Source organism: Meles meles, chromosome 5 (genome assembly GCF_922984935.1).
Source record: "Meles meles chromosome 5, mMelMel3.1 paternal haplotype, whole genome shotgun sequence".
In the NCBI taxonomy this organism is placed as follows: domain Eukaryota; kingdom Metazoa; phylum Chordata; class Mammalia; order Carnivora; family Mustelidae; genus Meles; species Meles meles.
Genome location: NC_060070.1, coordinates 91,135,439 through 91,157,636, shown reverse-complemented (window position 1 = coordinate 91,157,636; position 22,198 = coordinate 91,135,439). Strand labels below are relative to the sequence as shown.

The 22,198-nt window shown below is 40.5% G+C and overlaps 1 protein-coding gene across 4 annotated transcripts in view; it reads right to left on the bottom strand.

Annotated features, from left to right (window-relative positions):
- Window positions 1–3,321: 3,321 nt before the first annotated feature.
- UBR2 (ubiquitin protein ligase E3 component n-recognin 2) overlaps window positions 3,322–22,198 on the bottom strand; it is a 125,816-nt gene continuing 106,939 nt past the window's right edge. For 3 of the 4 annotated variants that reach the window (XM_046004495.1, XM_046004494.1, XM_046004496.1), the window contains exons 37-47: window positions 19,972–20,068; window positions 19,672–19,739; window positions 18,280–18,415; window positions 17,522–17,612; window positions 16,137–16,267; window positions 14,810–14,918; window positions 12,664–12,720; window positions 10,336–10,413; window positions 9,270–9,440; window positions 7,146–7,247; window positions 3,322–5,549 (exon numbers count right to left, since the gene is read on the bottom strand). In XM_046004495.1, coding sequence (XP_045860451.1) covers window positions 5,408–5,549; window positions 7,146–7,247; window positions 9,270–9,440; window positions 10,336–10,413; window positions 12,664–12,720; window positions 14,810–14,918; window positions 16,137–16,267; window positions 17,522–17,612; window positions 18,280–18,415; window positions 19,672–19,739; window positions 19,972–20,068 — 1,182 coding nt within the window. In that variant the 3' untranslated portion in view covers window positions 3,322–5,407. The remainder of the gene's footprint in view (window positions 5,550–7,145; window positions 7,248–9,269; window positions 9,441–10,335; window positions 10,414–12,663; window positions 12,721–14,809; window positions 14,919–16,136; window positions 16,268–17,521; window positions 17,613–18,279; window positions 18,416–19,671; window positions 19,740–19,971; window positions 20,069–22,198) is intronic. The other variant, XM_046004497.1, reaches the window with a different exon arrangement.

Genomic DNA, 22,198 nt, shown 5'->3' with positions numbered 1-22,198 from the left:
GCACTGACGGCTTCACAAGAGGAAGTCTTCAATCATGGGGCAAAATAACCTAAAGACAGGGGATTACTTTCCTCACCAAAAACACAGTTAAAGGCGACTTTTGTGTCACAGTCCCATGCCCTCACTTGGCCTGGAGTGAGCCATGGGCTGAGGAAGTCAGGTTATTGGCATGTTCCGGCAACATCTCACCCCTCAAGTGCCAGCTGACCTCCTTTGGCTTGTCTGTGGAAGCACTGGGTTAGGTGGCTGCCCTTTACTGGAAGAGGAGCAACAATCAGATAATAAGATAAAGGCCCATCCTTTGGAGACCAGGCCTCACCTCTTGAGGGGTCCAGGAACACCCACACAGGTGGCTATGACAGCCTCCATGGACCACACGAATGGTCTACAGTGGAGAGCAAGGTGTCCTCTGGGAGCTTCTTCCTGTTTCTTTCCCCAGATACCCATCCTGCAAAGCAATATTTCTGGAATGCCTCTGTATTAAAGAAGATTCCTTGAGACAGTCCATCTTCCTGAGCTACTGATGGCAAGAGAAATTTTAACTTCTCTCAGAAAAGAGAAAAAAAGGAAGCTTTTAGGGGAAGGAGAGAATGACTTTGTTACTGTTCTGAAGTGTTCAGTGGGGAGAAAAAAACTTCTGGTGCTGCCTGGGGTACGTTCTGGGGCTCTAATTCTCCCGGGCGTAAGATCAGATCAAAGATATTTGGACACTGTCAGACTTTGGTCCCAGGTTTAATTTAATTAAACTTCTGAGTCTCTTTGAGACCAAAGAATGGTCCACACTGAAAATGCTGAGGGAGTCAGCCACCTCTGACAAGGGGCCTGAACTCTCTCCCCTCAGGAGTGCTGAGAACCATCGTGAAAGTGCTGCTCTAGGCCCATGTGTAACTATGCTGTTAACAGCTGTATGATAGACATTAAAAATTACATTGTGTGAAAATCATTTGTGTTAAATGCCTATCTTAGTCTATTCAACAGTATGTTATCACAGTATTCCCAACTCTAGCTAGTGTTTGTTAACAAAGCCAAATTGCACTTGACCCTGAAAGGAAGCATTTCAACAGGGTAGCTAAGTTTCAACAAGATGGGTGTTACCTCTCTCCCTCTTAACATTTCCTGTCTGTAAGAATAGTGATTATAAGGTTATCCAAATAATCTTGACATTTGCTAGTTTAGACCAGAGCTGAATTCATTTAATATGTGGAATCTTAGTTTAACGATTTAAGCAAAAATTCCAAACCATCTTTTTTCCTGCACTGGTCAAAACATATTTTCCCAAACAAGGAAATGTGAGTCTCTGTGGGCCAGGTTATAGGGCAGATGTAAATCTGGAGAGCTGCCGGGAGGACTAAGGGTTAACTGACCTTACAATGAATATCCCTGGTTGGTTCAGAGCAGACTTAGGGTGACCTGCATTTATCAGGTCCTCTTAGGAAGCTGTCGGCAAGACTGTACCAGGACTTCCTTGTGTCTAACCTCAGTCTTTCCTGGGACAGTGTAAATTCATTTCTCCCAAGGGACTCAGCCAGGTTTTCAAGTTTGGCAGGCCTAGCCCTGGGGTAGGATGAGAGGTAAAGGCATCACCTTAGGCCTTTTAAAACACTTAACCCCACGGTGAAGTAGGTACTAGTTACTTATTTTTGAACGTTTGGGAAGACAAGTATCCTAGAATCCGTGGCTTTCAGTTTAAGAACCCATAGCCTCTTGTAACACTGTCCAGTGCAGGGCTGAGCCACCAGCAAATAAACCCCAAGTAACCTCAATACAAGTTAATAAGATTAAGTGCTTGCTCTGCATGGCCCCCTGCCCCTCCTTGTCCCAGCATCTGTAATGCTAGGCCAGCAGGTTTGCAGCTTAGCCAAGAGCTGAGGGTACGGAAAGAGGGAGCCAAGACAGGTCCTCTGACCTACTACTGGGTAAGAACATGGCTCCTGAGGACAGTGCAACCAGCTAGCAGCACTGTGTGTTAGGAATAGGAATGTGGCCGTTGGGGGTGGGTGGGTGGGGACAGCATGTAAGTAAGGGAGAGAGGGGATACCTTCCTGGTCCTCAGTGGGCAGGAAACTAGCTTGAAGGGGGGAAACATCGTTCTTAACTTCCGATGATATGCTTTGTCCTCCCAAAAAGAGAATGAGTATAAACAGCAAAGTTAGAGAATGTTATGCAAAGGTGGTATACAGTCGCTTAAGATAAAGGGGCAACTCCTAGTTATTTACCCAAGGAGAATGGAAATGTAGGTCCACACAAAAACCTGTTCATTAATGTTCTTTTTTCATATCACCAAAAACCACCCAAACATCCTTCACACCTGGTAACTGCATAAACATCTGCACAACGGAATGTGGCTCAGCAATCAAAAGGAACCCGGATGATTCTCCAACGCATTAGTCTTCTTAGTGAGAGAAGCCAGGCTCAAAAGACTACATGTGATATGTATTTATAGACCATTCTGGAAGAGGCAAAACAAAAGGACAGAAAGGTTAGTGGTTGGCTAGGGTGAGGATGGGGCAAGAAGGTGACCACAAAGGGGCTTGAGGGAGCTTTGTGGGGACACAGAACTGTTCTATTTGATTGTAGCGGTTGTTAAACAAAGTATGCATTTGTGAAAATGCATAAAACTTTCCACTAAAAATTAGGGTGAATTATACTGTGGGTAAAATAAACCTTAATAAACTTGACTTAAAAAAACAAGAGTATGGAAAGAACAAGCAACATTTTCAGAGGGCCAATGCTAACATCAGGACCAGGGAAGGGAGTAAGCTGGGAGCAGCATGAAAGGCCAGGAGACAGGGAAAGTGGATGGAAACTTTGATTTCTTAGTTTATACCTTCCACTTTAAGGCAATTTTGAAAAGCACAGCAGAGCTCTTGTAGGTAGTAACTCTCCTGCAAATGAAGGATGTTCTTACATGTGTCTCTCATGAGCAGTGTCTGGGGACTGTGTAATTACAAGGACATGGAGATTACCAGGGAAGAAAGAGAAAGAAAAGCATAAACCTGGAGACAAGTCTTGTTGCTGAGAGACTTTGAGTGCTCTGTTTTCCCAAAGATTTGAGGTTCAAAATGGTTCAGAAAGGTCATGAGTTGTCATAGCCAATGAATACGAAGATTAATCAGCTGAAATGATGATCCAGCTATCGCTGGGAAGGTCAAGATGGTTTGTTAGGCTAATGGCCATAACTGACACTAATAATATAAGCATCTTAATTTTGAAGCTAATACAGACGTCCCACTTTAGTGGTAGCAAGGTGACATGGGGAACATTTCCACGGCATTTAAATGTGTGAAACAAAACAGAAAGAAAATGGAGGCAGATCCAAAGTAATGTCAACACCTAAAGCATTTATTTGGGTATCTTTAAACTTTTTACATATGATACATTCCAAATTTTACAAGTTGTCCACAGATATTAAAGTTATAGCCAATTTATTAAACAGATATGAATTTCCCTGATATGGAAAGCATGTTATATAAACATTTCTACAATAAACATAATACATGCGGAACAAATCATAAAAACTAAGATGATTCATTAGGTAAGGAAGACAATTAGTTTAATGATGTACATACTAGAAAATAAAGGGCGTACGTGTGTTGCGATTACATATAAGTTCATCATCTCTCAGACTCCCCGACATTTTTAGAAAATGAAATCCAGGGACACCCTCTGCTAACCAAGGACTTCTATGAAGTCATTCCTGAAAGCCAGAGTATTGCTATGATTTGGTGGAAATGTTTATAATCCATTTAGAGAGGGAGAAACCTGGTCCTATTTTTAATTTAAGCTTGATGAACATATGGAGAAAAGCCAAAAGAAGCTAGGCTTAAAAGCTAAAGGAATGGGGATGTGACAAATGCCAAAATAAACATTAAAATCACTATGCCATCCACAGCCCCAGATCTTATGAATGGAAGAAAGGCCAGAAAAAGGGGTAAAGTGCTGGGTTCTAATTTGGATTTTCTTCCTGTTGGTCCTCCTCTCAGCTGGTGAGCCCGTCCCAAGCAAGAAGGGTTAAGGTCATCCTTTCAGAAGAGGGCACTCCTGTCACACACTACCTTAGAGAAGCAGCAGTGAATGTGGCTTCTGCATTCCCATCACTTATTCTGACCCAAAGTCTGGATTTCTGACCTTCCTCCTGGGTTTACTGCAGTGTATGCAAAGCTGAGTGGGACAAAACTTTTAGATGCAGTTCAAAAAAACTGAGTCAAAGGGTTACTTGTACTGGCTAAAAAAAAAAAAATCCAAGAGCCTCTTATTATTCATTTGTCCCTCAGTCCCACCTTAGAGAGGCTCAGAATTTCTTCCTCCACTAAATCTGCCATTACTCTCTGTGTGTATTCAAGCTCTCAGCATACATATATCAAATGAGTAGCTGTGTGGTATATAAGTTAAGTTATTTTACTAAGCGGCTATCATTCTAGGAAGGCACCTCTTAGTAAGAACAATAATGTTTAAAAATAATAAAAAGCCTGGGCACACAAGCTGTCCCAGGAATATCTAAGTGAGCCAGCAGGTAAACAGCAATTTATCTAGTCCAGGAAATGCTGGAAGGAGTAGGGGAACCTCAAAACACTGAGTTCTCATTTTTTCTGCTAGTGTTTGATTGATTCTAGATGCATACGATCTCTCAGTTTAGACTTAGAAATGGGAATATACTGTCTGAAAAATTAGGATACTCTAAGTTTTCAAAAAGCCCTTTAAATTGAGTTTTCCTCTCAAAGCAAAAAGTCTCGCAAAAAATTAAAATAAAATAAAAATAAAAAAATAAAAATCCAACTTCTATAGCCCTGAAAACCATCCAGCATATGAAGCAACCAGGCTCTCCCCTTTATCCCACAGGCTCCTCCTGTGCATGTGCCCCAACCTGCTAGTAACCAATGGAGACAAGGGATAGCTGCTTTCAAAATCCACTGCTTTGCTCTTAGAGGTAGGGTCCTGTCAGCAGAGAGGACAGCAACCTAGTCCCAGTGTTGAGAGTCACTGAAAGGGACCAGGAAGTGTGACCCCAACAGACCACAGAGACTGCTTCCTGCTGCTGTCGAGTCAGCTTCAGCCTGGAGTTCCTTGTGATCAATAACGTAACATGGCGCAGACTACTGGGAACGGTCAAACACAGTCAGATGCCCAAAAAGGGCTGTGCTCAGCCTGGGAAGAGAAGGTCCTCGCTGGATCCTAAAACTCAAGCAGTTACGTTTGAGGGGCACAGCAAATGGTGCAAGAAAATCCACTGATGCAAGATGATTTTCATCAGTCCCTGGAGCCAGAAACTATGAAAACAAAACTGGGAAGAAAAGCTTAAATAGAGAATTTATTTCCAAATTCAGCAGAATTTTATTTCCTAATCTCTTTCTTGAAAAGCCAACTGGGTTACAAAAAATCCAAGTTTATGTTTTTGGTAATGAAGTAATTATAAATGTTGCCAGTCAATGCCAACCAGTGTCTGATTTGCTTCCTGTGCATGTCCAATCTCCTCCGTGATACTGTGCTGGTGCCAAAGCTTCTGAATCTTCTTAAACCGCTCTTTGCACAAATGTAAAGGATTTCCCCGTCTAGAAGGAAGACGCATGTCACTCAGGATGCATTCTGTTTATTCATCTATTATACCCCAACCTTTCCCCAGTTACAAGTTACTGGTTTAAGATCCTCTGCACAATTCCTGTTCGGCACGAGACTGTGGCTATTAAACACATTAGCTCTGAAGGCTGGCTAGGAGCCGCTGGGAGTACGTGCTGAAAAGAAGAGGAAAATGTACACGAGCTACACTTACTCAAGCTGGGGTGAGGGAAGAGAGGGTAGGGTTGAGCAGGAAGGTCTGAGTGGAGAGGCTAGAACTATCCATTCATTGTTCACTTTGTTGGTAAAACGTAAGAAAAAAGGGAGAAGGCAGGGGAGAGGATGCAAGAATTACAAGGATAAAAAACACTCCCCAGAGTGCTCTTTCAGCCACAATGTAGAAGCGAGGCAGCCAAGTGTGAATGACTTCCAGGTCTAATTGAACCAGAGAGAAGGTTTTGGTGAGTTCACGCTGGTGGCCTTTGCTCCTGATCAGAGCACATCAATCCTCTTACTCTCTTAACCAGGGCTCTTCCTCCTACAGCCCACACTCCTCAGGGCATCGGGAGAGCCATTACCAGGTGGCCTATGCCCGTAAACTTGCGGCCGAGCTCATGGGGCAGGCCCCTACTTATCTTGCCTTGTTTTCCAGGTCTTCATTTTCTGCTCCCCAAGGCTGGATGGTTCTATCTAGGTTAAAATTTTCATCTCCTCTGGGCAAAGAGATGGTCTAAAAGAAGTTACTAGTGCTTGAGGGAACTGCCATTAGCATTTTCTCATGCTATAATAGAAGCAACCAGAGTAGAAGTGATTAAGCCTCAAATACTGTTGTATTGCTCTTTATGTTCTATATCTTTGTCCCCAGACTCTTAAGTTAAAAGGTAGCACATCTCTCTCTCTCTTTTTAAAAAGCAGGCTCCACACCTAGCATGGGGTTTGAACTCATGATCTTGAGATCGAGCTGCATGCTCCACTGACTGAGCCAACTGGGCGCCCCAAGCACATCTCTTATCAATTAAGATTTGCTCTTTTACATCATCTGAACAACACTGGGTCTCCTCATACAAAGCAACACAAATCACAACAGGCTATCCCTGCAGTGTTCTGATGCTATCGATGCCACGTGGCCATTTCAATGGTTCCCTAGAGTGATAAATGGAAAAAAATTGCACTCTCTCCATTTCTTTCCCCTTATCTGTCCTCATGGCCTTCATGACATTAAAAAAATTTTTTTTTATTTATTTGAGAGAGGACAGAGAGACAAGAGTACAAACAGGCGCAGAGGCAGAGGGACAAGCAGACTCTCTGCTGAGCAGGGCTCGATTCCAGAACCCTGAGATCATGACCTGAGCCAAGGTCAGATGCTTAACCAACTGAGCAACCCAGGCGCCCCTACTCATGACATTCTGAGGGCTGGGTAAGAGAATCCCCAATGAAGCAGCAGGGCGCCCTTTTTGGAAGATCCATCTCTGCTAGAACAGCTCTACAGCCGCCAGACTACTAGCCTCACTCAGGCTGATCACATTCACTATGTGCTGACGGCTCTGGAGGCCTAGGGTCAGCCAACCCAGCCTCCTAGGATGGGCTCTTACCTGAGTCCCTGGTCAGTCTCCCCATAGTCATCAAGGTAAGGAGGAGAGTAAAAACAGCCTTTGGTTTTGCCAGCTAAAAATAGCACCTGACATTCCCGCACTCTGTAGAGAGACCATTTACATATTATATATATATTAGTAACCGATGCTTGGATTCAGTTCCTAATGGACTGAAATCTTATAAAACTAAACACCAGTGTTAGAAGAAGCATTCAAGCAAAGACACTTCAAGTATCAACACATCTGCCCAAGTTTTAAAATAACTAAAATGACTGTACTGTAACCAATAATTACTGCATTATAAATCAGTATAGTGAGGGTGAGGAACATTTTGGACTACGAATCAATGGCTCATGTAATACTAGCATTTAAAACATTGTGAAGTGTGAGAGAGATAGTTAGCTTTTTTTTTTTTTTTTTTAAAGATTGTATTTATTCATTTGAGAGAGCACAAGCAGGGGGAGGGGAAGAGGGAGAGAGAGAAGCAGACTCCCCACTGAGCAGGGAGCCTGATGCGGGGCTTGATCCCAGAATCAGAGATCATGACCTGATCAAGGGCAGAGGCTGAACCATCTGAGCTATCCAGAAGCTCTGACAGTTAACTTCTAAACATAAAACAGTTACTGACATTTTGACCACTATTATGAAGAAATTGTTCATTTAAAAAAATGTACAAAAACACTGATTTGAAACACAAAGTCACACGGTACATGACTGAAACGATTTTGAAATATGTGAGACAAGAGAAACTGCTTTTTGATTTCTCCTAAGGGCTATTTAAAAATGTGTCTCCCAATCCCTTTGAGAGGTTTGCCTGACCTTTTTTGGGTATTAATAATTTGGCTCAATTCAACATTTACTGAGAACCTGTCATAAAGAAAAACTGTCAGGCTCCAGGGGACTAAGCTACCTAACATACATACCTAATTAATGCCTCAGGCGAGCTCAAACTCTTGTCACTTCTCTCCTTCAAACCCTGAACTGAGTTTTCTCACTCAGAGGTGTCACCAGGACGTAGCAAGCCCCAGGACTCCCCGCCTTGTGCACACGACTCCAGTGACATGAGCCTCACTGCTGTTTCCTGAACACAGGAGGCACATTCCCCAGCAATTTTCACAATTGCTGTACCCTCCCTAGAGTGTTCTCCCCACTTCTTTCAGTGTTTATTCAAAAGTCACCTTTGTGGTTCCCTAAATAAAATCCAACTCCCCCCTTCCATTTTGTATTCCTCTCCCTGCTTTAGTTTTTCCCTTCTGAGTGTATCACTTTCTAAATTCTTATCAGCCTTGTTTTTCATCTCCCACTCTAGAAAATGAGCTCCACAAAGGTTGAGATTTTGGTCTGTTTTGCTGACTACTGCGTGCTCAAAGTCCAGTACACAGTCGTCACAGTATTTGTGGTTTGTTGTCTAATATGGTCACAGTTGACCCTAGAACACGGCAGTTAGAGATGCTGCCACCGCCGCCATGCAGCTGAGTATCTGCATTTAATTTCTGACTCTCCCAAAACTTAACTACCAATAGCTCACTGTTGACTGGAAGCTTTACCAATAACAAAGACAATTTCTGAACACACGTCTCGCATGTTTTATGTATTATGTACTGTATTCTTTTAATAAAGCAAGCAAGAGAAAAGTGTTATTAAGAAACTGAAAAGGAAGAGAAAATACATTTATTTGCAGGACTATACTGTATTTACTGAAAAAAATCTATGTATGAGAGGACTTGAATATAGTTCCAAACCATGTTATTCAATGGTCAACGGTATACACATCAGCCAGTGATATGTTATGGATCCCAAACCATAAAGATATAACTAAAGAAGTAATTTTGACTGATCTGGGCGGGAAATCAAGGACAACTAAAGTTTCACACTAGAATGAGGCACACAGAAAGTCAAACTGAATTGCCACATAAGTGGGAAGGATGACAATGGAAGAAGCAGCAAAGAGACAGCATGAGCCGAACAGATGTGAGGAAACAAGGCTCCCATGTTCCTTGCATGAGTAAAACAAGGAGAACAGCATTCTCAAAATTCTCTGCAACATAGCAGTTTCTTGTGCTATCCCTCAACATGCACATACCATGGCAGATGCAAAGCGAACAGCTCCTGTCAGGGTCTTACCTGAGGAAGATGCCCACCCCAGAACCACAGGAGTAGGTGTGAGCTGTGCAGGCTCCCACGTCTTCCCCTTCCAGTTCAGTCTGACAGCAGTAGCTCTGGGAGCACAACAGAGTTCCACACACAAGGCACAGAGTGGGGGCTCTGCTCTTATCACCACCTGATTTGGGGCACCTCCATGGGACAAAAAAAAGCTCAAGTCATTGCTCTAAAAAAGAGGGGCTAAAGAGCTGATGGTGGTAAAGACACCCTGGACCAAATTCTGCAACATCAAGCAGAGCTGAAGATGCCTATATCCTACCGCCCAGACAAATTTACTTTTAGGAATTGGGAACATCTCACACAAGCACCATGTACTGGAAACATTAATTCAACAACTGGAAAAGAGGTAAATTAAAATCAGTAAGAGAAAAAAAAACAGTAAATTCTGTTGTGAAGAAACACTACACCAGATGAAAACTGATGAGTTAATAGTTATGTATGTTGAAAGTATAAAAAACCCCTGACAAACAGTGCTGAGTGCAAGAAACCACAGAATACGTACAACAGAGTGCCATTTTTAAAGCTTAGAAAGGCAAAATATGCTGCCTGGGAATATAAACATTAGTTGCTAACATATAAATGTAGCAGAAGCTTGATACTCTGTGTAGAACGGGGGTCTCTGCAGGGGGAGGAGAAGGATGAACACGAGAAGCATAGAGAAGAGGTACACAAGGCAGGGTCAATTGCCTCGCTATTGTTCCGGTTTTTACACTACGCATTATTCTTACGCAGTTTCTGCATCAAACGTTTACAAATACTACTAAGGGCTCTTATTACTTTAAAGTGCAAACAGTTATTTAGATATCCTGTAATGAATCCAATCTGTCACCCATCAGCGTTTCTCATACCTTATTCTGAAGCGTTCTGGAATGGTGCTGTTACAAGATGGGCAGTGAAAAACACTACCAAAGTTCTAATTCCCCGACCCAAACAAAATGAAACAACAACAAAATCCCCTCAAATCTGTATAGAACAATGAGTGCTTCCAGTGGTAAGAAATGCTCAACACTTGAATATCAGAACTTACGAGAAATTAGATGCTTGATTAATGAGGCTGCTGTAATCCTCTGGAAGGTCTATTAATTTGTTGGATTCTCTTGGATAGCTAAAACAAAACAAAACAAACCAATAAACAAAAAGCCACATATAAAACCAGTCAGAAGTCATAGTATAACAATGACAGGTAACTCTTAGTTGAAACAAATAAAGGAAGACTCAATCTGAGTGACTGGGTGTTATCACAGTGGTAAGAGAAGCCACAATAAAAGATTCAAAAGACACTCTTTTTTTAAATTTTTTTAATTTTTATTTTATTTTTTTTAAGACACTCTTTTTAAAAAAAAGATGTATTATCTTTATTATTAGTTTTTAAAAATTTTTAGGAAAGCTCTACGTCCAACATGGGACTTGAACTCACAAACCCAAGATCAAGAGTACCATGTTCTCCCACCGAGCCAGCCAGGGACTCCTAAAAAGGCACTCTTAAATAACACAGGACCCTACTGTTTACATTTTTACTTGAAGAGCTCAGAATACATAATCAAGACAGTAGATAGTACTTAGTATCTGCCCCATTTAAGTGAAAATCTGGTAGCTCTGGGAAGAAGGGGAGGTTCCTTCCTGGGCTTCTATGGAAAACAGCACAGTAATGGAGAGTCCAACCACAAAACTCAGGATAAGACAGAGAAGATACACTTATTAAGAGTGAAATGAGTGGGGAGAAGAGAAGGCAGTACAAGAACAAATAGATTTTCTTTAAATTAGAGACACCAGGCCATGATGATTCTGTGACAAGTTAATTCATATAATATGTAGTTCCAAATTTAACTGTATGTGAGGATCTCTTCTCAGTGCTCACATATGCCCAACACAGGCTGTGTAATATGGCCTGTCCCCACTATCCCTGAGGGAAGTAGCACAGCCAAGGGGAAGTGACTGAGACAGCAGATCGTTTTAAGGAAAAAAAAAAAAGAGAGAGAGAGAGAGAGAGAATCCTAAGCAGGCTCCATGCCTAGTATGTGAGCCCAACACAGGGGCTTGCTCTCACAACCCTGAGATCATGACCTGAGATGAAATCAAAAGTAGGACACTTAATTGACTGAGCCACCCAGGTGCCCTGCAGATAGCAGATCTTATACCAGAGTCACATGGGGGGAACTTGGGGAGACACATATACCAATGTTAGAGAAATCAGATTTGGTAGGTAAAGCCTGGGTATTTTTTTTCCTCCCAAGACTTCTTTAAAGTAATCTCTATACCCAATGAGGGACCCAAACTCACAACCCCAAGAATAAGAGTCACTGAGCCAGTCAGGCACCCCTAGGTCTCAGTATTTTTTAAAACCTGATGGAAACATTAAGTACAGAACGACGGTTCCACATGTTTTCTGACTGCAGAGTTGAACCATATGACACTGGTGACACTTAATCATTTTTGACTTAAATTAACTGGAATTTCATGTGGCTCAACTTAATAAAATTAGAGTGCTATCATTTCTAGATTTGGAACAAGATGTGTATAAAATCAAAGAAACAGGGGTGCCTGGGTGGCTCAGTGGGTTAAGACTCTGCCTTCGGCTCAGGTCATGATCTCAGGGTCCTGGGATCGAGCCCCGCATAGGGCTCTCTGCTCAGTGAGGAGCCTGCTTCCTCCTCTCTCTCTGCCTGTTGCTCTACTTGTGATCTCTCTCTGTCAAATAAATAAATAAAATCTTAAAAAAAAAAATCAAAGAAACAGAACAGATCATCTCTTCTAGCCTTCTGAGTTTTATGAGTGATATATTTGGTAGAACCAAGGAGAGATTAACAGATGAAATACATCTGTTATCACCACAATAGCATACTTTCCTATGGAATCAGAATAGAGCTAACATCAAAAAGAATGGGGGAAAAAAAAAGGCCATGATTTGATAATTACTGAAACTGAGTGATAGGAATGTGGAACCTTATCATACAACTCTTAACACTTTTGGACAGTTTAAAATTTTCCACAATAAATGGAAAAAAACAGCTAAGAAAAATCTGAAAAAGGACCTATATTTTTAAAAAAGCAAACACTTCAAAATACAGTAATTTTGTTATTTTTTCCTCTGCCAAGAATAATACTTAGATTCATAATTAAATAATACTTAGATTCATAATTAAATAATCAAAATAAATAATACTATATTTAGATTCATAAATCTTATTCTTTAGAAACTCTCATTGTCAGACTAAGAAAAAAGTATGAAGGCAAGATGTTCTTCCTCTCAGAATCACTGAATGCCTGGGAGGTCAATTTTAAAGGAAAGGCATATTTACATCCTGCTTCTTCCCTACTTCCTGCCCAACCAAATTTTTTATAATCTTTAACTTACCTTATGGCATCTCTTTCACCTTCTAGATATCTTTTCACTTCAATGTTATGGCACCAACTTCAATGTGAATGGAAAAAAGAAACCAAAATTTAACTTTGGAAAGGTGAGAATAGAATTTTTTCCTGTTTCTCTATCCAGTAAGAGAAAAACAAATCTTCTTGGCTTAATATATTCACCACATCAAAAGGAGGAAGACATTATTTTGCTGTAATTTTTAAATTCAGAAGAATATGACCTGTGATTTCCTAGAAGCATACACTATTATCCCACTAATTTGGGCACCCTGGAAAATCCAGTATGAATTAATGACAAGCTCTTATTATTTGGAGCTAGAATAGTCATTATAAAATTTTTTTTTAAATTGTGACAAAATATACATAACATAAAGCTTACCATTTTAATCATTTTAAAGCATATAGTTCTGTGGCATTAAGTACATTCACACTGTTGGGCAGCCATCCCTACCATCCATCTCCACAACTTTTTCAACATTCCCAAATGAAATTCTGTACTCGTTAAACACCAACCCCTTCCTCCTTCCCTCCGGCCTCTGCTAATCACTGTTTTCTGTCTCTATGAATTTGACTACCAAAGATACCTCAGGTAAACGGAAACATGTAATATTCATTCTTTTGTGACTGGCTTCTTCTACTCAGCATGCTTTCAAGCTTCATCCCTGTTGTAGCAGGGGCCAGAATTTCCTTCCTTTTTGAGGCTAAAAGAGTATGTCACTATGTAGATACTACATAGTGTTTATCTACTCATCTGTTAGGTTGCTCTACCTTTTGGCTATTATGACTAATGCTGCTATGAACACAGTTGTACAAATATCTGAGTCCCTGATTTCGAATCTTTTGCAATATATACCTAGAAGGTGAACTGCTGGATCATACGATAATTCTATGTTTAACTTTTTGAGGAACTGCCATACTATTTTCCAGAGCAACTGCCCTATTTTCTATTCCTATGAGCAATGCACAAGGACTTCAATTTCTTTCATTTCTAAAAAACATGTGTTATTATTGTCTGTCTTTTGATTACAACCATCCTAATAAGTGTGAAGTAGTACCTCACTGTGGCCCTTATTTGTGTTTTCTTTTTTTTTTTTTTAAAGATTTTATTTATTTATTTGACAGACAGAGATCACAAGTAGGCAGAGAGGCAGGCAGAGAGAGAAGAAGGGAAGCAAGCTTCCCGCTGAGCAGAGAACCTGATGTGGGGCTCTATCCCAGAACCCTCGGATCATGACCTGGGCAGAAGGCAGAGGCTTTAACCCACTGAGCCACCCAGGCGCCCCTTATTTGTGTTTTCTTTTTTTTTTTTTTTAAATATTTTATTTATTTATTTATTTGACAGAGAGAGAGAGAGATCACAAGTAGAGCAGCAGGCAGAGAGAGAGGGGGAAGCAGGCTCCCTGCGGAGCAGAGAGCCCGATGTGGGGCTCGATCCCAGGACCCTGAGACCATGACCCGAGCCGAAGGCAGCGGCTTAGCCCACTGAGCCACCCAGGCGCCCCTTATTTGTGTTTTCTTAACGTCTAGGGGTGTGAGCATGTTTTCATGTGTTTACTGGCCTCTATCTTCTTTGGAGAAGTCCTTTGCTCCTTTTTAAATGGGCGGTTGCTTTTTTGGTTGAGATGAAAGAATTCTGGCCATACACTCATACATTCTGAATATTGATCCCTTACCAGATACATGATTTGCAAATATTTCCCCCCATTCGGTGGGTGAAACAGCCAAATTCTAATCTTAAATCACTAACTTGACATGACTGACGAACAACTTTCTCTAGACGTCAATTTTCTCAAATATTAAAGTGAGGGTATTGGATGAGATAACACTCAAGGTTTTTCAGTTCCAAAAATTTATGTAACAGAATCCTTAACAAGTAAGTTAATATGAGGAAATATACATTCCCACCACTATCCTCCTTCTGAGCAAATCTGCTTACGCTATTCACTAGCTTGGCAAAAGCCTTTCCACAGAGGTAGATTCTTAACTAAGAAGGCCTAATCCTTACAAGATGAATTATACAGATTGAATTCTGCCAGGCTCCCTATCCGAGACTTCTGTAATATGTGAAAAAAACCCAAGTTTGTTTCCACAGAACTATTCAATATAATGGAAGAAAAGCATATAATCCTTACCTTTCAATCAGTAATTTTGTTATCTCATTATTTTCTTGAAAAAGGCAAATGAGGTTGTTTGGCAGGGAAAGATAGTTACACAAATGCTCAAAATGGCTTGTTCCAGAAACTGCAAATGGGGAAGAGAAGAGTGGTGCATATAACAACTGAGAGTGCATCCTGTAGGACAGTAAGCACTAGCAGAACTTAAAAGCATGATGAAAGAGTTTGGATTTACTAGATACATAACTCGTAGGAAGTTCACAAGGGGCATGTGGAAGGGGTCCGTAGAAAATGGCAGAATTGAGAACAGAACCACGTAGCTCCCACACCAAACTGGTCATGATTTCTTGGTGTCTCAATTTAACCACCTGAAAAATGATGTACCAGCCCAGTCTACTTCATTGGGGTTATGTGTGAACAAACAGATGACAAAAAAAAGTTATGAGTGCTCTAGAAAAGTATAAAGCAGCACAGAAATAGAAAATGATGTTATCATGGGAGATGGGTTTAAGCACTACCCTTAATCATCACTGCAAATGATTAGGAAGTCTACACTATTAGCTGAATGAAGGTGCCAATCAACATACTTTGAGAGGAAAATCTCACCGGTGGGCACCCCTTGCCCTGCGCCAGTCACTATGAGGTATAGAGACTAAGTAAACTTTAAGTCTGTCTTGATGCTACAATTTTATGAGATGAATCAAAACAGAACATAGAAAATAACTGTAAAATAGCAAATGAATTTCTAAATTAAAACCATATATGTGCAATTACAGGTATTCTGAACATTAACGCCACATTTCAAGACATTTCAAGTTAACAAACACCTGACATTATGACTTTTCCCTTTTTATTACCTGAAGAACCCAGTTGATGAATAACATATAATTTGAACACTCAAATTCTGAAAGAAAAACTAGTATGTTTTTGTACATAAAAACAGTACATTTAGGAGAGCTAAATAAAATCAGTCATATATACATAAATATGCATTTTTATTCTATAATTGTGTACCTCACAACAGTCAATTAGCTATGTTCTAAGTTTTCTTTCCTTCTTTTTTTTTTTTGAGAGAGAGAGAGTGGGCACCCAAGTTGAGGGGAGAGGAAAGATAGAGAGAGGGAGAATCTTAAGCAGGCTCCATAACCAGCATGAAGCCCCACACAGGCTTTGATCTCATGACACCTAGATAATGACCTGAGTCAAAATGAAAAGTTGGATGCTTGACCGACTGAGCCACCCAGGTGCCCCCTAAGCTTTCATTTTTCCAAGTAACTTTAATTATATACTGCTGGAGTGAAAGACTACATACACTTCCTACACTTTGAAAGAAATTAGAAATTACCTTGAATTTCAGGTGGGGAAGGAACTCCATTTAAGTAGTGAAAAAACAAAGCAGAACACTTCAGGAAAGGCATGATTCCATTTCTGACATTCCTCCACAGATGCCAGCCAGATGGTGTTTCTTTCAAGGCACTAAAAAGAGAAAAATGGTAATTGGGAAATGTATGAGGAAAGGTCATTCTAGTTACAGCACATCATGAAAACGGGGAAAACTGCTATTTGGAATCAGTGGCAGAGGCTTAAAAGGAGTGGGGCAGCCCCATTATGGGATGTCAGGTATAAATGGTGCTATAGCCATTATTATGCTGTTATTAAATATAGAATGCTGTTATTAAAATATAGAAAAGTATAACTATGTAAAGTTTGAAAAAAACAAAACTATCCATTATTCTAGAAACTTTTATCGGCACCTAGCTATTTCTATTTTTACACTCATTTATGTCTTATGTAGTTAGAGTTGAAACATATGAAATATAAAATTCTTTTTCAGAACATCATAAAACATAATTTTTATCAGAACTATAATATTCTGGAATACATCAATCATAATATTCAGAAAATTATTCCCCTGTAAGCAAACACTGCGATTGCTTTAAATTCTTTGTCACAGTGTATATCTTTATGGTGATAGGTTTTTCTATATGCTGAATTATTTTATTAGAGTGCATTCTCAGAAATGGGAAGAAGAATAAAATTTAAAGAATAAAATTATGGTTCTTGACACACACTGTTAAAAAGCTAAGTGAAGGGGCGCCTGGGTGGCTCAGTGGGTTAAAGACTCTGCCTTCAGCTCAGATCATGATCCCAGGGTCCTGGGATCGAGCCCCGCATCGGGCTCTCTGCTCAGCAGGGAGCCTGCTTCCCCTCCTCTCTCTCTGCCTGCCTCTCTGCCTACTTGTGATCTCTGTCTGTCAAATAAATAAAATATTAAAAAAAAAAAAAAAAAGCTAGGTGAAACTGCTGTACCAAATCCAAATGACTCCAACAATATGTGGAATTCTAATAATTCCCCTGCACTCCAGCCAATCCTGGATATTACCTTAAAAATATATTATGCTGACTTAACTTGCATTTTATAAAACTCCTTGTGAGACAACATGTATTTTAGAATAATACTTTTCAAAGTAAGTTCTGTATTTTCACTAGTCCGTGCCAGAGCCTCTGAGCAAAGGTTCCACGGCCAAATACATGTGGGAAGCTCTATATATTACTCCTTTCTCAGAGATTTCCAATCATGTTATTAGCATATTAAAATTTCATCCCTCATTTTCTTTTTTACACATGTCAACAGGCAGCAATGTCCCTTTTCAACAGAGGAATTCCTTTCTCATGCTATCAGCCACTAATATTTGGGGAACTGTGATGATGTAAAGATTATGACCTCACCTTCCTGTATGCTGCTGAAGTGTTTTATACAAAGCAAGAACTGCTAATTCTTCTTCCCCAGCAGGATTTTCTTGATCCATACCATTCTCTTCTGAAAGATATGAAAATATTAGTACCCCATATTTGCTTATGGATTAATGACATCATTTAAGCCCTCAAATAGATTCCTGTATTTGTACGTATCTGAAAATACTCACACAAAATACAAAGAAATTTAGCTCCCAGGTATGAGCACTGTGTCAATCTCCATCATAACAAGGAGCCAGCAGGCTTTGAGGAAATCAGCTAAATACACATTCTATGGTACTCGACTATTACTGAACTTAAGAAATAATAAGTAGAAACATTCATACAGCTAGGGGATTTTACTAGGAGAAAAGATTTTACTAGGAGAAAAATCATTTCAAAATGATCCACGTAAGGATGAACAGAAAAAATAAGCCTAATTATAATTTATGCATCATTCTTGTCTGGTTGTCTGAGCACCTCTTCTCTCTCTTTTTTTAGAGATTTATTTGTCAGAGAGAGCAAGTGAGTGTGTGTTTGCATGTGCGAGCTCACAAGTAAGGGGAGTAGCAGGAAGAGGGAGAAGCAGGCTCCCCATTGAGCAAGGAGCCCAGTGTGGGACTCGATCCCAGGAACCTGAGCCGAAGGCAGATGTTTAGCCGACTGAGCCACCCAGGTGTCTCACTCTCTTTTTTTTTTAAAACAGGGAAAACTCAAGTACGCCCTTTAAGAAGCTGAAAAAAATGAGTTACCTGTACATGAGGTAAGTAAGATCTGTATGATGTGTGCCATAGTAACCAGATGGAAAATGTGAAGGTCTCCAGTGCCAAGGCTGATCCCAGAGAAATCCTGACACTGCAATGCAGGGAAAGCGAGCACCAAGCCCACCTAGATACCAAATGCCAAGGGTCAGATAGGTGACCTTTTCTTCCACAGCTGAACACATTTCCATTTTCTTAACATGATCTCCTTCTGAGCTCAGCCCCTCCCCTTCAGAAATCTTTGTTGTTAAAGGGCACATGCTAGAAATTCCACTGGGATTGGCTAAATGAAACGACTTATGGACTAATGCGGTCTGCATAAGTACCATCATTTCATATGTCCAGGGACTCCCTCATACATACCTTATTAGTAGTAAGAAAGATAACACTTGATATCTTTCTAGGGAGTGAGCAGTGGAAAAAAAAAACACACCAGGGTTTTGGACACACAAAAACCTATATAGGAATCCCAGCTCCTCTTACAGGCTTTTTATTCAAGTTAACAACTTTGAGCCTCAGCTTCCCTGCTGGTAAACTAGACCTAATATATATATGCTTTAATACCTCAGCAGTAAGGATGTAAGGGCTAACTGAGAATGGATGTGAAAGCAGTCAGGTGCACAGTAAATGCTAGCTCCTTAGGAGCCTCCTGCTGCCCATCAGTGGTGCCAGTGGTAGTGGTCTTTACAGGAGTCCTAGAATCAGTAACAATGGCTAACATTTACTGGGGACATGGTGCTCTAAGCTCTTTATATTGCTTGTTCCACTCAGTTCTGACACAATCATATGAGACAGGAACTAACTAACTCAAAGGTTCAGAATCTGATGCCCAAGGAGGTTAAGGGGACAGCACATGGGGTTGCTGTGTGTGGTGGTGCACTTACTCAGTGTAAGGCACTCGGCTGATGCGGTGCTGAAGGTTAGCCACCCACTGCCTAGCCCGTGCGGTGTCCTGGCACTAGAACGCACCTGCTCAGAAGACAAACCTTTCCTTAAATCACAGAAAAGGGCTGTCTGTTGCTAAGCAACGTGACCATAGGGTTTATCTGTCTCAAAGCACTGTACGGGTAAAAAACATAAAGACGTTAAATTACTGACCTCGGTCACAAACAAAATAAGAGAGGTCAAGCCTCTCAACTATATTCCTTAGTATTTTCTTTTTTGAGCCTTCTGGGAAAAGAATTATACTCAAAAGTATTAGGAATAATAGATGACAACTCCTCCTGTTTGCCTTTACACCATTCACCAAGTCTAATAGTCTATCGTAGTCTATCGTACTAAGATACAGTACGATATATCTATCTGTATATCTATCTTAGTCTATCGTACTAAGATATAGTGCGATAAAGAGAATTCCAAAGAGACAAATCACAAGATACTCACCAACAAATGGAACATGTCAATATCTAATATGCATGGAAGGTCTCCATGGTTGTCGTCTGGCACCAATGCTAAACAGTTAAAGAAAAATATATTAGCACATCTCATATGCCAACATAAAAATGCATACACCCGAGAGTTTAAATGTATTCTTCTGTAAGATATGTATGAATTTGTAAGCTAGAACCTGCACATAAACAGTATTACCAAACTATTTTTACTAATGGAGAGAAGTTGCACCACTAAGAACAAAATCACGGAAGATGAGAAATTACCATATATGGTTTAAGTGTTCATACTCACATGCAAAAAGTTTACAGAAGTGTCTTTGCACCACTGAAAGTGATGCCACTGTCCAATGTGCTGCAGCAAATCTTGTTAGTGACCTAAGACAGTCATCCTGAAATAAAGAGATTGATGCAATGAGCAAAGAAGCCAGCATATAAGGTACATTTCATCCCTGAGCAACGTGGGGGTTGGAGGAGCCGAGCCCCCCACCACAGTTGAAAATCTGCATATAACTTTTCACTCCCCCAAAACTTAATAGCCTACTGCTGACTAGAAGCCTTACTGATGACATAAACAGTTGATTAACACATTTTTGTATGTTATATGTATTACATACTATATCCTTACAATAGAAGAAGCAAGAAAAAAGAAAATAGTACGGCCATTATGACTTAAGAGAAAATACATTTATGGCAATGTACACACACACACAAACACACCATGTGTAAGTGAACCTGTTCAGTTCAAACCTATGTTGCTTAAGGGTCAACTGTAGTTCTATCCTTTCAGGAATTCTAGTTCAGAGCACAGCTAGTCAAAGCAAAACTGGATGCATATGAGATCTGTTTTGGATATTTCTAGGTAGTAAGGAACTGACTCTGTCACATCTGTAACCACAGGACTCTAAAGTGAAATGAATGGAATGAAGAATATCTAATTGTATGCAGAAAACACTGAAGCTATCTCCTTGCAACCACGCTGCTAGTTCTCTAAGATAACGGACACATGCATCAAGACGAACTGTGAATAACCAAGACTTCCCAAGGTGATGCGGTATTTCTTTATTCTAAAAAGATACTCAAAAATGTGGGAAATCCTCCAAATAGTGGGGAAACTATGGGCAAGAAGATGGATGTAACAAATCAGAGTGTCTGCAGTTCATCAAAATTATTATAGTGACTACGTAGCAACATTGAGAAAAAAAATTTTTTTTTCAAAAGATTTTATTTATTTATTTGACAGAGAGACAGCGAGAGAGGGAATACAAGGAGGGGGAGTGGAAGAGGGAGAAGCAGGCTTTCTGCTGAGCAGGGAGCCCAATGCGGGGCTTGATTCCAGGACCCTGGGATCATAACCTGAGCTGAAGGCAGACGCTCAACGATCGAGCCACCCAGGTGCCCCAACAATGAGAAAAATCTCGATGTAAAGTGAAGAATATAGCAAGAACAAAACTACAAGTATCAACTGTAATCAAGTTTCAACATGCTAATGAAAAAGGTGGTGAACTGATGAGTTTTTTCCTTCCTGCTTAATTCTGTTTTCCGAATTCTCTGTAACACTGTTTGGTTCAACAGATATTGAGGACTACTAATATATGTCAGTCTCGGTTTTGAAGATCTTAAATGAACACTTACGCCACTTTTCCTGCACTCAAGAAGCTCATGGTCCTGGCTGGGGGTGGATGGTTGGGGGATTGGGGTGAGCAGAGGTGGGGAAGGAAATGGGGAGGAAATGACTGCAGGAGGCAATATCACAGAAGAGGGTATCCCCTTCATTGGGCACGGCTCAGAGGTTTCCAGGGAAGGCAGAGCTTGAAGAGCCATCCAAAAGAGGAGTCTATTTGGGGCACTCTAACAGAGAGGAAGGCCTGGGAATTAGCATTTGGGGACTGGCAGTAATTCTGTCAGCTTGGACCATGGATTGTGGGGATTGGCAGGAAGTGATAATGGAGAAACAGGTTAAGAAGTTTCGAACAGGGCGCCAGGGTGGCTCAGTTGGTTAAGCGACTGCCTTCAGCTCAGGTCATGATCCTAGGGTCCTGGGTTTGAGCCCCACATCAGGCTGCCTGCTTTGTGGGAAGCCTATTTCTCTCTCTCCCATTTCCCCTGCTTGTGTTCCCTCTCTCTCTGTGTCTCTGTCAAATAAATAAATAAAATCTTAAAAAAAAAAAAAAAAAAAGAAGCAGCTTAAAAGATAGGGGTGTCTGACTGGCTCAATCAGTAGAGCCTGCAAATCTTGATCTTGGAGTCTGAGTTTGAGTCCCCCACTGGGTGCAGAGATTACTTAAATAAATAACTAAATATACTTAAAAAAAAAAAGTTTAAGAGATATAGTCACTGTTTGGAGGAACACTCTGATATTGTATTAGGAAAAAGATTCAGGGTAGAGACTGATATAATAATCTAGGCCAGAAATGGTATGAACCAAACAAGCAGGAGTACGAATGAAAGGGATAGGATAAATACTAAGAAGAGAAATTCAACAAATTCTGCTAATCAACTAGATGGCTATTAGATTGCCT